A 16,607-nucleotide genomic window follows, 5' to 3' on the forward strand; every position below is an offset into this window, starting at 1 on the left:
ACCTCAACAAAGGAGATTCTTATCTTCCCCTTTCTGTACTTCTGTTATTGTTGTTCATAAAAATAATCGCTTCGTGATGGTCGTGACCTCCGTGTTCAGCCCGACGCCCACCCAGCAACCAGCAAGGTAAAAATAAAACCCGTATATCCTCCGACAAAAAGATTAGAAGCAATAAAAAAAACCTCTGACATTGTTCTCGAGGTGAACAAAATACGAACGCAAGATGGATGTGCGTACTCGAGCAGCTGGACACCACCACCGGGGAATATGTTTGTTGCTTTGCGCCAGAAACGCCCAACCTCGAGAAGTGGCCCTCCCCTCCCTCTCGCGCCGTTGTGTGGATGAAGCCGATGTGATCAACGCCGTAGTTCAAAACCAGGAGAAAATGCGCCTCACAGAGAGCAACTTCCCAAAGTTTTAGAACAAGTGTAGCCCCTCCAAATATTCCTGCCAGCACATGTCAAAACTATGTACAGCGAGCGAAAATATGCTGACCATGGAAAGGAGCGGCTCCAGAACAGCCTCCAAGTGGGTATCGCTTAAGATGATTATATATGCAAAGAAAAGAGTAAAGCGAATGGGGATGAGGATAGAGTCATCAGTTTGCAACACCTCTTCTCCTTCGCCCGCGACTAGGTCCATCTGGACGTTGCGCAAGGACATCCCGTAAAAGGGGATCGTCTTTATCTTTGTCGACATGGTGTACTCGGACATGTCTGGAGAGCTATTAGCGCAGAATTCTATATTTTTGAATCTAAAGCAACATGCAAGCCATCGAATAAAAAGATGGAAGAATTGTATCTCACCTTTGTAGATTGTCTGGTCTGGGATATTTGTGTTCCCGATCTGGACAGAAGGGGCAGACATAACCAGGCGAGTCATGAACAAGACCATGTCGTATCATTTCATTCTTCCGCTTGAAACCTTTGCCGCCCTCACTTCGCGGACAGCCTTTTACCGGGCAGTAATGAGGCCTTGCAGAAGAATGTACATTTGCATGCGAATTTAATAGATATTGTGTCTGGAAAGGTGGAGCCTTGCACCCTGGGAATTTGCATATGAACGCTCCTATTCCCTCGGGATTGTTAAATGCAGCGCCATCAATACTCATCCTATCAGCGACGGACGTCTGTGTTGCAGGCGTAGACCCAGAATGATCGGTGCTTGGGGTTTCCGTATTACTACTGCTATATTCCACACTGACTCGCTGCTGATATATTCCATTGACAGGATAATATGGGCTGTGAGGGACAATGGACTGTCCAGGAGACATTGGATTGTGTTGGCGAAAATCCTGAGGGGAGACTGGTGGTGACCCATGACCGCCAACGATTCGTGGGACCCCAGGTGAATGGTGCGAGAAGGCTGGCGACTGTACCTCAAGCTGCCTGAAATCCCCAAGTTGATCCCTTATTGAAGGCAGAATTGGTCCATTCGAGTCTGTCCTTGGCGACATATGAATCGGGGGTAATGAACCACGTTCGGTAAGACTTGTGGTTGGCGATCTCGGATCGTGTTTGTTTGCAAGTATGGAGCCTACTTGATGTGGGGAGTAGGAGTCGCTGTAGGGAGATTGTGACGGAGCAAGAGGCTGTGGCCGGCCATCTCGAACCAGCCCATCTCGTCTCACCAGAGAAATCTGCGATATTTCCAAGTTCTGTCCATTCTCGGGCCTCGTCTCGGACTCGACAGCAGTCGGGGGTGTCGGGCCATTATCGCTTTCACTGTTCGTATCTTTCAACATCAGGCTCCTCATAGCACCCGCTGCCAGTGACTTCAAGGCATCCATCGCGCTCCCGGCCTCAGGGGGCGCCGGCGGATCGTTAGACATATTGATATTCCTAATTGCACTGAGAGCTTGCTCCTTCTCGTGTCCAATGGCTTGCGCATTTGATTCCTTTAGCATCAGCTCGTCTTCGTCGCCAGAGCTGTCGGAGCCGTCGTGAGTGGAAGCCTCTTCAGACGTGTCAGATGGAAGTGCCTGTGTCCCCGCGAGGCTCGCAATATCCGGTCGCCTGCCACTGTCCATGAAGGAAACTAAGACGGCATCGCCCTGGCTTGGCCGCACCTTGAATTTTCCTCGCTTAGTTTTCCTGCCACTGGTACTGAAGGAAGGACTAACTTGAGGCGGGGGGATATGCGGCGGCGGGGATGGCGACGGTCGTAAAACCACGTTGGTAGCTTCGAAGAGTGGACTATTCCGAGGGATTACTTCATCAGGATCATACAAGTCGCTGGGAGCAGCGTGAGCGAAATTCGGAGCGGCGGTCGTATTCATAGCTTCGCTTGTGCTCGGTGCTCTTACTCACGAAGATGGTCCGTTCAGCTCGCCATCGGACAAGGTAGAGAAAAGAGGAGGCTATGATGGCGGAAGCTGAGACGCGAATGTCCTGCCCGTCCGTCTATCTGCTTGTGTCTTGTCCTCTGTGCGCCTCTTTTTACTGAAAGCAAGTCTTGTAAGCCCTTTGTCTCTTCCCTCGGCCTTCGACTATGCCTCGTCCTTCGTATGCGCGAATCTGCCGGGGGCGAGCAGTCGCGACAAAGATATCTGCCGAGCTCTTGGTTGTGCCAATAGGGCAACACGACAGTGGGTGTCGCGCCAGTCATTCAACAACAGATGTTGAGAGAATGAAATGGGAGGGAGGGCGTGTGGAGAGGCAGTGAAGGGGGCGGTATGTATGTGCTTTGACGGCTAGTGGTGGAGGTTCGGTTGGACAGAGCCCCAAGGAAGGAGTGCGGCGACAATGAGCGGCGACCCTAGAGGGAGATCTGGCCGCGTGACCGAGCCGTTTTAAGTGACGTTCTTGGAGCGGGGGGAGCGGTAAATTGCGAACGAGTCGGGGGGAAAAGAGGGGAGGGATGTTGCGGAGGGGGGAGTCGGCTTCGTTCCCAGTGAGTCGTTTACAGTGGGTAGTAATACCGTAGCGTAGCCAAGCGGGCAACGACAAATGTGGGTGACGAACGAGGTGGTTTGGTGGTTATTAGGGGAGGAGACCGGACGGGATGGATAGATAGATGGATGGGATGGAGCCCTGGAGAGGAAGGCGAATTGTCGGTATGGCCCACGGTCAAGCGTCGAGAGGTATTACCCAGGTCAGGTAGGCAAGGTAAGGTATGCCTGCCGTACAAGGTGGGCCGGGCAAGGATGATGTGGTATGTGACAGGGACCCGTCCAGTATGTCGAGTTACCTGATGGCCCTGCAAGAGCCTGGCAGACCAAGAGGCGACGTGGATGGTGTGCTTAGCGTGGTGCGGTGCGGACTAGGTAGGTGTCTAGCGCAGCGTCGAGTAACGGAAGGTGAAGAAACCTGGCAGGGTCCAGTTCTGTCCAAGTGTGTGTGCCTCTATCTGTCTGGGGCAGACAGGAACAGACAGGATGGTGGATGCTTGGAAAGATCGGGACGAGGGATCAAAAGGTAGTAAGTTAATTAGTGAGGCGGCTGTGAAGGATGCTGCGGGAGCCGGGATCCCAGTTCCTGTGCAATGGGACAGGGACGGGAATTAAGGTGTGGTATGTGTCGAATAAGTTTAGGTATGGCAAGGCGAAGGTCGACGGAACTAAGCCAGCCCAGATAGAAAGTCAGTTGTCCAAATATGCCAGCCTCAAGCGGGTGCGTGTACGTGCGGCGATGGGATGTCGAATGGATATCAGGTCGAATGCACGTACCCAAGGATCCGTGGGGAATATGTCGGAGCAATCAGCGCAGCGCAACGCAACGCAACAACGGCAAGGGAAGGGATTGGCAGCCTCCTGTGGAACGTACTCAGCCGCTTATAAGACGGGTAGCGGGAGAGCCTTCAAAGCCGCACAAGCGCAAGGTAAGGTAGGTAAGACCTGACCACCGGGCAACAACCACTCACGGCCCTGGTGTTGGTGGATGAGGTAAGACCGGGCCAGCCCAGCAGAGCAGAGCAGAGCAGTAGCTGAGCAGGGAGATCGACAGGGTGTGAGCTGCATGCAACTGTAAACGGAAGAACAGAGGACTGGAGATGACCGCTGTTTCGACCCTGTGAGATGGTGCCGGGCAGGTCAAGTGGCAGGAGATAGAGGCGTTGCTGGTCTGTAATCAAGGGCAAGGTATAACGGTCGTGGCGGCTTAGTCCAGGTAGATAGATAGGTAGACAGATAGCGAGGCTGCTCGGTTGAATTTTGTTGTAGAGAATCAGGACGACAGAGGGGTTGCCCACGGGCAGGATGCAGGACCCCGGACAAATATCAAAATGTCGCAAACAGAGACGCGAGAGGGGAACTCTTCCGAGTTGACCGCAACTAAAGGTAATCCAATCCACGGCAATGTGACGGAGGGTGGTGGGTGGTGAGGTGGTGGTAAGGTAGAAAAGCAGGCAGATACCTGGACAGGTGGTAGAGAGATCCAATGGTAGGATGCTTGATGGTGAGAAGCGGCGGGTGTGCATGCAGATGGGGAATAAGGCAGGCACGTAGGTACGGTAACTAAGTAGGTAGATATGTGAGGAGGAAGCGGCGACGGATGGTTGGTCAGTTGCACTGAACGGGCAAGATGATACCTTACCACCTTCTTAGGTGCCCGATGTCTAGTACATACCGAAGAGGTGCACGAGAGGTGTCGACGCCTCCAATTGAATCTCGATATTCTTCCCCGAGGCCCGTCTTGAGTTTGACTGTCTTGTGTTAAGTTGAGTCAAGTTGGTTGTTGTTCTATCTTGTCTCGTCTAAGTCGAGAATCTACAAGGTTTGCCTTGTCTGCTCGGACTTGACTTGACTTTCAGACTTGTCACTTCAAAAATGAACTCCCGACTTGGACTAATTGCTACGAGGGTCGGCGTCCTTGCTTGTGGAGAGAGAGGTCGCAGTTTCCCGTTTCTGTCAAGTCGGGGGTCGAGCTTTCCCGACATGCGTGAAGAAGTAGGATGAAGTCCGGTGGGAATTTGGTAGCTAATCCTCCTGCTGCGGTGCACCCACGACTCTCAATCAGAATGAAGAGTGCGACTGAAGGTTCACACAAACACGCAACCCGAAATGAAAGTCGACGCTCGAGGCTCATCTTGACCCGTCAAACCACCAAGTACTGTACTTGCCTGCCTGGGAAAGCACCGGGTAGGCAGGCAAAGGCGGCGTCTCACTCGTATATCTACAACAGATCATGGGCACAGCCCAGCAGAGACATGACGGCTTCTTTCCCCCTTGGCCTCCCTGCCCCCCCCTCTCTCTCTCTCTGGGTGGATAGATATTCTGGCATCTTCCCGCGGCTGGGAATTCACAACGAGGATAACGCGCAGCTCCGGATCTGTCGATCTATCTCTCCACCAATTCCTTCGCATCTTCCTCCAATACCTACCTTGGCCCCTGCCCTATGAGAGGAAACCCTGATATGAGGAGCGTTGGGGGTCCATCCAACGCGGGCCGCCAGGCATGACAACATTTCACTCCCGCGCACACCAAGGCAAGGGACAGGGAGGCGGCGACAGGAGCAGATGTGCAGTCTGCATGCTCATCATCACTCACTATCATGGGCCAGACAGGGTATGGCAGGGCTAAACTACAGCATCGTCCATGGACACCGCCCAATGGCAGCCGATTAACGGTCAGGTTAGTGCAGAGAAACAGCGCTGCGGCCCAGTCCGGCTCGCCAAGTACAGTACTTTGAAGGATAACGCCCAGACAGGAGAGCATGCCTGCGCTGCCCACAAGAGGAATGAAATGCACGTTGCACATTGCGTTCTACTAGACCGAATGTCTATTCAGGCCTGGGCATCGTGTGTTGCTTTGCCCTGTCCTTCATTGCTCCTCCCGGGTCCTCCTCCCAGAGGAAGATGTCGTCGATATGGCATGCATGCATAAAATAAATCTGTTTCGTTTCCCTCACTTCTAGCGCCGCGCCGCCCATGAAATACTTCACGTAAGGCGACCGATCATGCCCATGGACGCCTACATTACCTATCCTTACTCCCTAGCTACGGGACCTACCTACACAGCTGCCGAGTTTTCCCCCAGATCATCATTCAGTCCGCCCGTCCGCCAGTGGCTCTCCTCACTAAGGATTGGCCGGCTGGAACTTGGAACTGGCGAACACGCGGCAGATGCTCTCTGGCGTGGCCCTACCATCGCTCGGGGTAAGTAAAGAGCCCATTTTGCCCACACTTGCCCTGCCGCCCCTCTCACGGCAAGGTAGGCGGGTGCATCGCCCGTTTCGATTCGAGAACCAGAGCCCGCGTAGGGCAGGCAAAAGATCTGCTGTTTCTGCACCGCTACCATCTTTTTGAACTAAGAGCGATTGGGGTTTACTCTCGAAGCCTACTTACCCACCCTCCCACCATCTTGGAAAGCAACCATCAAGTGAGTGATTTCTTCTAGAAATTGCCGCTTTTCCATTTTCGCACAGGTCGTCGCATGACCCTGGGCAGTTGGGCGTGAGGAGAAAGACGGCAGAAAAGACTAGTCTCCCTAGGCGCTCCTCCACAAATTGGGTGTTCAGTAGACCAGAAACTTTTCTGAGGGGATCATTTTTAAGGCGGCGCTGTACACCACAAAGCAGAGATGGCCGAGTCCATGGGCATTGCAGTCTCACACATGGCAAAGGACGGCGGATCTTCCCAGTTGCCCTAACTCCTTGATCGTGTCTCATCTCTTGTCCACTCACTCTGCCTTTGTCAACCCCCTTTTCTTTAACCCGTCTCGTCAGACTCGACCTTTCTGCTAAGCAAGGTCTTCGTTGTCGCCATGCCCATTTCGAATAGGTGTGGGTGTGGGGTTGGGATGCGGTTTATATTGAGTGGCTGTGTCTCTAGCGGGCATTTCAGCCTCAACCAATCCCGCCCAATTGTCTTGTCATTTTTCTAGGTACTTTCATACGAGATCTGAATCATGCCCCCGGCCGGTGAGAACACAAGTACCGGTACAAGGGGGCAGGCCCCAGATGCCTTTTCAGGGACTAAGATGGCCTCTAGTGCACCACACCGTTCTATGCAAGCTGGTGAATAGCCTTGGCCGGAGAATGCCACGTTCTTATCAGCAGACTCGATCGAGTGAGTTATGCACAACAGCTTTGGGGGCGTCAGTCCTTTTCGTTTAATTCTTCCCTTCTAGTAGGCTGTGTGCGCCTTAAGGAGATTTCACATGGTCAAACAGGCCAGTCGGTCTCAGTCGGAACCTTCCCCGAGGAACAGGGCGAGTAACTCACCGGCGATCCTCTCGGTTGGTACAGAGTAATAACCCATGAGGCTCTAGTACTACTAGCCGCTGTGGAGAAACGTTGGCGAGATGGACGAATGGTGCATGGCAAACCCGAAGAAACAGAAACAGAGACCCCAGCATGGCTGAGCTCGATGGGATGCGTCATCTGTTGCCCGCGTACTCCGTGGCTCTCTCTATCTCTGCTATATTGCATTGTCATCGCATCAACGGGACCTCTCGGCGTTGACCGTGCAATTAAAAGGAGGCAAATATGGTTGCGCAATGCCTGCGGCGCATTCGCTTTTTCGTGGTCGTCCCAAGGAGAAACACATCACAATAAGGGGGGCTGTGAGACGATCATCACAGCACAAGCGAAACTTTATTGCTTGTCGTTCTCATTACCGACCCACTTGGGGCCTCTGCGACAGGACCCTTCCTGGCCATCGTTGATGCTCTGGGATTCGGTGCCAGCTGGGTCCATGGGGCAATAGCGCGGTCCCGAGTAAATGCCCTACCAATGCTACAAGGACAGCGGTGAGAGCGCGGCAGCGAACAAGGACGACGGACGGAGAGCAAGCCGGTCCCGTCCGCAATCTGCATGCAGAAGCAAGACCAGCAGCCAGCAGCACATGTGCTTGAGCCTGAGAGCACCGATGTGCATTCTGGTGTCAAATGTCTTAGGGAGGACGTTTCGCGGCGATCCGCCAGGTGCGACTCTGACCACTTTATCCGCACACTAAAGCCTCAGCCGCTAAGGAGCCGCGAATAGCGGGTTTGAGCCGCCAGCCCAGGGCACACCTAACATCATGATGGTTGGACAGAAGATGAGGACGTCCACCCACTCCCTGTAGGCTTTCTGCACCACCTCATCTGCTTCCACCCCCCCTCCAGTAGGCTACTGCCCTTCTGAGTGGTCGGTCAGCATTGTCGTTCTGTGCCTCTCCCATCAATCCTACCTCTATTTTGCGCATCCTCACAGGTTGAAGCGAGCGTTATTAGTCCTCTACTTCTTGGCCTCTTTCCGTTTCTGTCTCACGTCATATCTTTTCATGCCTGATGCAAACGAATTCATAAAAGATATTGAACGGCGAGGAAGCCCCAAGCAAATCTTTCAATGCTAAATTCAAGAGTGGAGGAACCCGCTTGTACCTACCTGCCTCAGAGTGAATCGCCGTGAATAATCCGGCACTCATCCGCCGAAGTCGCACCTTGGAGAGGGCCTTCGTTGGTCCTTACCCCGCTACGGATTCCTCTAGCCCTCGGAACATGATGGATGGCTACACTCAGCACTGTAGCTTGATTTGACGGCTGTGTTTTGGAGAGACAGACAGTGCCGCGGAGTAACAATGCCTCACATACATCATGTCATAGCATCTGCTTCCCCGCAAATCCGCAAATTGATTCAATAATTCAATTAATCAGTACCTCATATTGCACCACCATGTCTCAGTCGCAGCTGCCGAGCACCATGAAGGCCGTCGTCTTTGATGCGCCGTTCAAGGTCTCTGTCCAGGACCGGCCGACCCCAAAGTGTAAGGCCGGAGGCTCTTCCCGCCGCCAAGCCCCATGGCTTTTTCGCCTCATTCTGGCTGACACATGCATGTAGTACAGCATGCGCAAGATATCATTGTCAAGGTCCAGGCCACCGCCCTGTGCGGCTCGTATGTACTAGTGAAATCCTACCAAGATCCATCTTGGTTTTCCTTACCAATGGACCTCCTGACAATTGAGCTTGAGCAGGGAGCTTCATGTCTTCAGGGGTCACCAGGTCTCGGAGACTGGGTTTATTATGGGGCATGAGTTCACCGGTATCATTGTCGAGGCTGGCGATGAGGTGAAAACAGTGAAGGTGGGCGACAAGGTCGTCACACCCTTTACTACCTCATGGTGAGTACAGCACTGAGCAATTGGTACTGCCAAGCACGCAGTACCAGCATATGTTCAGGCTGACCTGCGATGAACTGTGTAGTGGCGACTGTTTCTACTGCCATAATGGCTATTCATCCCGCTGTGCCAAGGGACAGCTCTTTGGCTCGGCTAGCCTGTAAGTTGCCATATCAACTAATCAAGCGGGAACGAGACGTCGATTCTGAGAGTAATCTAGGGATGGTGGCCAAGCTGAGTTCGTGCGGATTCCATACGCAGATGGGACGGTGACAAAGGCGCCACCTGAGATAGATGACAAAGCGCTGATTCTCATGGCTGATATCTTTCCGACTGGCTACTTCGGGGCGAAGAACGCATTCCGACAACTGAGCCCGGAAGAGAAGGCTGGCGCCACTGTTGTCGTGGTTGGATGTGGTCCAGTTGGTCTCTGTGCAATCATCGCTGCCTTGGAATACAAGCCCAAGCACTTGTTCGCCGTAGACAGCATTGACAGCCGCCTTGAGCTTGCCAAGAAGTTGGGTGCGGAGCCACTCAACTTCATGACTGACAAAGAAGGAATGCTCAAGCGTGTGAAGGAAGCGTCCGATGGACGAGGTGCTGATGCAGTAATCGAGGTCGTCGGGCTGAGTCCCGCCTTGAGAACGGCTTTCGATCTCCTCCGGCCATTCGGCGTGATCTCGAGTATCGGTGTGCACAATGCTGAGGTAGGATCGGAGCCGAAGACACTTGAGAGGCCAAAGCTAACCTCAACAGATCCCATATTCCGGATCGGAAGCTTATGGGTAAATCCCAAAACATAAGTTGTCAATGACGACCGAAGCTAATATATTCGCAGCAAAAATCTTAGAATCCAGACCGGAAGATGCCCCGTCCGGTCAGTCTTCCCGGAGGCTTTGGAGGTACTCGCGAGGAATCAGGATAAGTTGAGGTAAGCAAACCTTGATATGGCAGCTTCTATTCTGGGTCATGCGCGGCTAACGTTAAGTAGCTTTATGTTCGACAAGATTATGCCGTTGTCGTCCGCTGTCGAGGGCTATGACTTGTTTAACAGCATGAAGGCGCAGAAAATTATCTTCACACCTTGATAGTTGGCTATCGCGAAGACGGGAGCATTGAACAATAGCAGGCCTCAGCTTGGCTGAGCAATGCCATGCTTAGTTTGCCTGTATCTTAGACATGCGTCGAGTGTACAACAAGAATTGACATATAATCAATTCTGCCTGGGCTTCACGATGCCATCATGCATGAGATAGTAGACAACTGTTGAGTCATCATGTACCGTAGCAAGTAGAATCCTCTTGCCTCTCTTTGGGCCTCTCCACTGGCGCCACTGTACGGCCGTGTCGTCCGATGCAGCTCCCTCAGTTGCTGTACCGGGAGGTATGGCCTCGATGGAATCAAAGACTGCAGCAAAAGCACTCAGAGACGATTTCTCAGCCAGATGGATCGGCATCACCCACTCGAGCTCCGGTGGCTGCGGTATGCTCTGCCCTTGCGCCTTCTCAGCCTTGAGGATCTCGATTTGCTCATCTGGATGGACATAGATGCGGCGAGGCGGCAGGCCAGAAATCAAAGGTCTTGGCTTCGATGCATCTCGGTGAACCTTGAGGCTCGTCCAGTCCTGTTGATTTTCAAGATTATCAAGAACTGCAAGCGTCAGGGATTCAATATGAGCCGGGAAAGACATGATGAATCCGGTCAGATTTGAAATGAGTAAACAGATTGAGAGACCAGGTAGGTTAAGTATACCAGGACCCGGGTATGCGATGGTATGCAAGGGGCCAAAGAGGTGCTCGTGTTGGCAAATGGTGCTGGTATGCAGGTGAGGTGAGCGGAGCCTGAGTTACAAAAATTTCCCTAACCCTGGCCCATCACTGCAAGCTCTAACATGACCTCCTACTCAGGTTGGCAGGAGGTGTCTTTCTTTTCTCGCCCACAAACGAATACTGGCAACTCTTTTGAGAGATGGTGCCGCATTTGGCTTCAAGAGTGAGGTATGTGCTGTGGCTTTCCTGCGCAATAGTTTCTTGTCTGGTCTTATGAAACTGGCTGTAGTATCGCCTATCATACAATTGTCACCAGCTCACACGCATTGAATTACCACCTAGACAGAGCGTCATTATGATACTCGATATGCTATCCAAGCTAGCCGCGTGTCTCACGAGCCTGCTTCCCGGCTCTTCAGGTCTCACAGAAACACTATAAAACCCTCTGTTATGGCCTCTTGTGACATCACGAATCCAGAGTTTGAGATACGCGTATGACGATGAATCTCGCACTCCAGCAGCTAAACAGGCTGGAATTGGGCGGGGGTGTTCCACCCAATTAAACTTGAATTCGTGCCGTGTTAGTGTGCCGGTGTGGGAGCTCCGACTGGCCCAGAGCGTGGCTGACCTAATTATGAGCCTATCTAACCTACCTACTATGCAGTAGATCTACCTCAATCAGCACCGCACCGCATGCAGGTGCATTCGACGACTCAAAGCCACTATGTGGCACATGTCGTCGCCAAGCTCGCTCTCGCTACCTCTTTAGACTCTAGACCGTCGCATTTACCTGACTCTCGCAACCACAATTTCTCTTCGCAACAACACATCTTCCTCCCCTTTGCCTTTCAATCCAGATCCCTTTGCCAGAACCAGTTCTCTTCTGCTGGCAACAATCTGGCCTGAACACTGTATAATTCTTCAAATTCTATTATTTCGCCACTACCACTTTAATTGCGTTGTCCGATCAACTGATCTGGTCCCGGTACATCTCTCCTTCTCCCCAACATCCGCAGATCCGCTTTTCACGACATTCTCGACGAGAGAGCCTTCAACACACAATGGCCGGCTCAAGAGAAGTCGACCAGTTCCCCCCCATTGAAGGTGCGCCGCCTCCACCCTCCCGCCGGCGCAGCTCTACCACGGACAAGACACAACCACCGAGGCGTCCGTCAACTGCCTCTGTCATATCAAACCGTATACGGAGTCTGTCGAAGGACTTTGAGGAATCGCATCCGCCGGCGGGCTTTATGGCGGCCACAGGCGACTTTGCCTCCTCCATAATTAATCTTTCCGATGAGTCGACCACCCGACCTAGTCGCGCCAGCAGCAATCCTGCGCCGCCGTCTCCTATAGTGGAGAGACGGGCGTCTGCCTCGGTACAATCAGGACAACTGCTCTCATCAACACCTAAGATCGCAGAAGAAAACCATGATGACGGAATCGAGAAAGACATCTCCACATCCGCTGAGCAGAGGGAGGGCAGAGCACCCGGGTCATCCTCGGATGGGGTGACAATCGATGCTGGGCGCGCGGCAACCACGGACAGTGCACCTGAACTCAAAGCAACAGAGTCCTTTGACAATGGCTACCATTTCCCACCGAGCTACTCAAAGCGACAGTCCACCAAGAAAGCCGCAATTGCATTTTGGAATTACACCCTCACACCGCTTGGCTTCTGCGTCGTTGTCTATGGTCTCAATGTCGTCGCATGGGGTGGAATGCTCTTCCTTCTCCTCTGCAACGCCAGCCCTGCCATGTGCCATCCGAGCTGCAATAACATCAACTCCCCTCGTCGAAAATGGATTGAGTGGGACTCGCAGATCCTCAACGCCTTGTTCTGCGTGACTGGCTTTGGATTGGCGCCTTGGAGATTCCGTGATTTCTACTACCTCATGAGGTATCGCATTTGGGGCAAACAGGAGGCTCTCCGCCGCCTCGCAGGCATTCATCGAGGATGGTTCCGTCTTGGTGGATCTGAGACACTCCCCCTTGATGTTGGCCCGGACAACATCCAGAACCGCGAGGGAGACGCACACGTTCCGATGGCGAGCGTTCCCTTCCCAGAAAAGCTCATCCCAAACGCGCCATTGACGGGAACGCGGGCACCACCTACCGCATTGTGGAGAATGGATTTTGTTGTTTGGATGATGGTTGGCAACACGTTTCTCCAATGTGTTTTGTCTGGATTCATGTGGGGCATGAACCGTTATGACAGGCCTAGTTGGTCGACTGGTCTGTTTGTGGCCCTGGCCTGCATTGTTGCAGCATTGGGAGGCTTGATGATGTTTATAGAAGGAAAGAAGGTGAAGGGTATTGAAGGTGTCCCTCTAAGTGACGAAGACCGGGAGAAGCTTGCGAGAGACAAAGAACTGGGAATTCAGCACTACAACAACTTGAAGGACAAGGCGCCGAAGCAGGAGAAGGAGAAGAACAAGGTGGACTCGGAGAAGAAGCACGGCTTGTTTGCTAGAAAGGAGAAGAACTAAAGATCAACTTTCGTTGTAAGCGGTGCGACCGGGAGTATAAGCAGGATAAGATACCCATAATCAGCTAGCGTATGTGAATAATATCAGAGGTCTTGATCCCTCGGCGTTTATCAGCACTGTAGCGAGTGAGATTCCATCAGTGATACCTACAGAGGTAGTTACATGTATGTCATTTCAGACTTCTTTAGATTCATGACTGCTCGAGTCAACCTATGTCGAGCATCATAAGTAGCTTACAAACTTCCAAAGATGTACTTGTCAATCATACATGGCACCCCCATTGCCTTAGCACAGTATTTACTCAGACAATAATACATTTCCAACGCGCATTGGCATTATGACTTGTCTACCTGAAGTGGCTTGCTGGCCAGATGCTCAAAGAGGCTGTTGTAGAGTTGGCTAGTGGAGCCGCTGACTTGGTCCAGCAGGGATGCAGCACTAGCCCGCGTGATCTCCGCAGTGCGTGTGTCACCACTGCTGGCTCGGCTGTATCGACGTGCCTCGCGGCTTATCGGACACCACACCTTGACCTCGACTCTTCAACAAAGGCGAGCTCGGAGACTTCCATTTCGGTGCCTGAATAGACACCACAAGAGAAACAGTCAGCTACTTCTGTCTGCTCTCTCTTGTCTCTCTTCTCTCCTATTTATCTGCATCGACCACAGCTTGGTCTACCTCCCAAGCTGGTAAACTGCACACTTGCTGGAAACGGTTGCCTGTCATCCCGCCATCTTCCACGACCGCAAGTCGACAACGCTCTACAACCTCAATCTTCATCATGGCGTCCCGAGCCGTTATCCCCTTCCTCGTGGGGATGATGCTTCTCACAGGCGTCTGCAACACTCTCCTTACCAAGTATCAGGTATATTACACTCTACAGCAACTGCTAGCTTACGGACAATTCATACTGACTGGCTTGCGCGCCTACAGGACAATCAATGTGTCCGAAATTGCGATGACCCCGATCCGAAGAAACGAGCCAACTTCGAGCAGCCCGTCATCCAGACGGCGCAGATGTTCGTCGGCGAGATGGGCTGCTGGCTGGTGATCGGCCTGATTAATCTCTGGAAGCGCTTCGTCTCCAAGGAAGCCGGCTACGAAGCTGTCAACACGACGGAGGCCGACGCTGATGCTGACGCCGCGAGCATACGGTCCACGGACGCTCTGACGCCCAATGGCTCAAGCAAGAAGTCGTCGGACGGTCTCCTGAAGGGCTTCCGCGTCACGCTGCTGGCGCTGCCAGCCATCTGTGACATATGCGGCACGACACTGATGAATGCTGGTCTGCTGCTGGTCGCGGCATCCATCTACCAGATGACCCGTGGCGCACTGGTGCTCTTCGTCGGCCTGTTCAGCGTGCTATTCCTCAAGCGCAAGCTGCATCTCTTCCAGTGGCTGTCCCTCCTGGGCGTCGTGCTCGGCGTCGCCATTGTCGGCCTGGCAGGGGCCATCTACCCCGACAAGAAGGACAGCTCGGCCGGCGGACCGTCCCCAGCCCCGGAGCCGGAAGACGTCGAGATCAATGCCGATGCACTGCGCGCCGTCATCGGCGTGCTCCTGATCGCCGGAGCGCAGATCTTCACTGCCACTCAGTTTGTGCTCGAGGAGTACATCTTAGAACGCTCGACGATCGAGCCCCTTCGTGTGGTTGGCTTTGAGGGCCTCTTTGGTTTCATTGTCACGGTGCTTGGCATGATTATCTTGCACTTTGCCATTGGTCGTACGGAGGCTGGCAAGTACGGCTATTTCGACATGATTGAGGGCTGGAAGCAGTGGACCCAGAACCCTCAGGTGCTTCTCTCCAGTATCCTCATCATGTTCAGCATTGGGTAAGATTGCATGTTTTTCATTAGATACTGAATTACTGCTGACAACATGTAATAGTGGCTTCAACTTCTTCGGACTGTCTGTGACAAGGTCTGTCAGCGCGACGTCGCGCTCCACCATTGACACCTGCAGGACCCTGTTCATCTGGATCGTGTCCCTTGGCCTGGGCTGGGAGACTTTCAAGTGGCTCCAGGTGGTGGGCTTCGTCTTGCTGGTGTACTTCACCTTCCTATTCAACGGGCTTGTCCAGCCACCTTTCAAGTTCCTCAGGGTTGAAGAGGGCATCCCCGAGCTCCTCCCAGAGGAGCCCGTTGAACACCTGTAGAGCCATCCTTCTACTTGTATATACACACGAGACATTCCTTGCATTGCATACATGGAGTTTGTAAGAGCTGGCGTTCGGACGTTGGACCCTGTCTTGTTTCTCCGGTTTGGACATTGGCCACTTACATGGTTTGGATTGGTTGTTTCTAGTCAGCTTTAGGCTCCAGAGTCGTCTCAATATTACTTCCCCTTGCTATTTCGGATATCTCTGTTAGTCCAGTGCAAAGGAATGACATGTCCAACGACCCAGGTAAACCATATTAGAGAGCTTAGCGTTCCTCCCGTCACATGCATCGAGTAGCGCAAGTCCAGACAGTGGACAGAAGCCTATGCAGAGCTAGTGTGTGAGTTGATGTGAATTGATGCGAGTTCAGAGCCTCCTCTACTGTACCTATCCTAGCCTAGCCAAATCCCTCAATCTCATGTCCAGCCGTAGAGGCCGCCAATCCTCAAGCTGTGCAAAAGCCAAACCGAAAGCATCCTCCCCAACGCCAAGCAGATATGCAAATGATGAATGTCGTAAATCGCAAGGCAAAGCAAAGCACCAGCACATCCCCGACCCATCCCCCGGCAGGTGATACTAGCTCCATCCCGATGGGTCAACGCTCATCTCAAGCGCGTTGTGCATCGCGGGCGAGAGTGCATTCCCCGGACAGCCGCACCACAAAGGCGGCGGCGAGATGGACATGCATCCCCCCCCTTCTCAGCTGACGTTGCAGAGCAGCTCGGCCTCGAGGATGAACTTGCCCTCCTTGTACTTCTCGCTGTTCTCGTACGCCTTGTCGTACTTCCAGCCGACCGTCTCCTTGCACTGCTTGCAGGCAATGTCGCGCACGATGTGGCGGCCCGTCGTCATGTTACGCTCGCTAGGCTCGCCGGTGTCGATGTTGACCACGTTGTTGAAGAGATACGCCTTACCATGCTGACCGCGGAAGTTCTGCAAAGAGTGCGCGATCAGTCTAGGGCCCGCCGCCTCTCATACCTACGATCCTTCCTGGGCTTGGGGAGGACGCTTGGTTTTCCTGTGGGTTGACGAGGAGGGCAACTCACTCTGCTTATGATGTCTTCGTGGTTGGACAGGTGCGCCTTGCAGTTCTTGCAGCCGTAGATCTTGCCGCCGTTCAGGTAGGTATTGTATGCGAGACCCATGGCTGCTTGATA

General features: G+C 53.1%; 4 protein-coding genes across 4 annotated transcripts; 3 read left to right on the plus strand and 1 right to left on the minus strand.

The window, feature by feature from the left end:
• Positions 1–8,594: 8,594 nt before the first annotated feature.
• Positions 8,595–10,125, plus strand: UCRPA7_6382 (putative alcohol dehydrogenase protein; the record flags this gene model as incomplete). Its single annotated transcript, XM_007918920.1, has 7 exons — positions 8,595–8,685; positions 8,760–8,814; positions 8,894–9,040; positions 9,258–9,744; positions 9,794–9,822; positions 9,876–9,968; positions 10,029–10,125. 7 exons carry the CDS (start codon positions 8,595–8,597, stop codon positions 10,123–10,125), a joined length of 999 nt encoding a protein of 332 aa, XP_007917111.1.
• A 1,742-nt stretch (positions 10,126–11,867) lies between these two features.
• Positions 11,868–13,295, plus strand: UCRPA7_6383 (putative alpha-l-rhamnosidase c protein; the record flags this gene model as incomplete). Its single annotated transcript, XM_007918921.1, has 2 exons — positions 11,868–11,910; positions 12,229–13,295. The coding sequence occupies 2 exons, from the start codon at positions 11,868–11,870 to the stop codon at positions 13,293–13,295; spliced, it is 1,110 nt and encodes a 369-aa protein (XP_007917112.1).
• Positions 13,296–14,073: 778 nt separating this feature from the next.
• Positions 14,074–15,447, plus strand: UCRPA7_6384 (putative integral membrane protein; the record flags this gene model as incomplete). The annotated part of the gene is made up of 3 exons (XM_007918922.1): positions 14,074–14,157; positions 14,226–15,124; positions 15,180–15,447. 3 exons carry the CDS (start codon positions 14,074–14,076, stop codon positions 15,445–15,447), a joined length of 1,251 nt encoding a protein of 416 aa, XP_007917113.1.
• A 702-nt stretch (positions 15,448–16,149) lies between these two features.
• On the minus strand, positions 16,150–16,595 carry UCRPA7_6385 (putative yippee zinc-binding protein moh1 protein; the record flags this gene model as incomplete). The annotated part of the gene is made up of 2 exons (XM_007918923.1): positions 16,150–16,383; positions 16,497–16,595. The coding sequence occupies 2 exons, from the start codon at positions 16,593–16,595 to the stop codon at positions 16,150–16,152; spliced, it is 333 nt and encodes a 110-aa protein (XP_007917114.1).
• Positions 16,596–16,607: the final 12 nt, after the last annotated feature.

The sequence above is a fragment of the Phaeoacremonium minimum genome (assembly GCF_000392275.1).
Source record: "Phaeoacremonium minimum UCRPA7 unplaced genomic scaffold PA7_03_scaffold_468, whole genome shotgun sequence".
NCBI lineage: Eukaryota > Fungi > Ascomycota > Sordariomycetes > Togniniales > Togniniaceae > Phaeoacremonium > Phaeoacremonium minimum.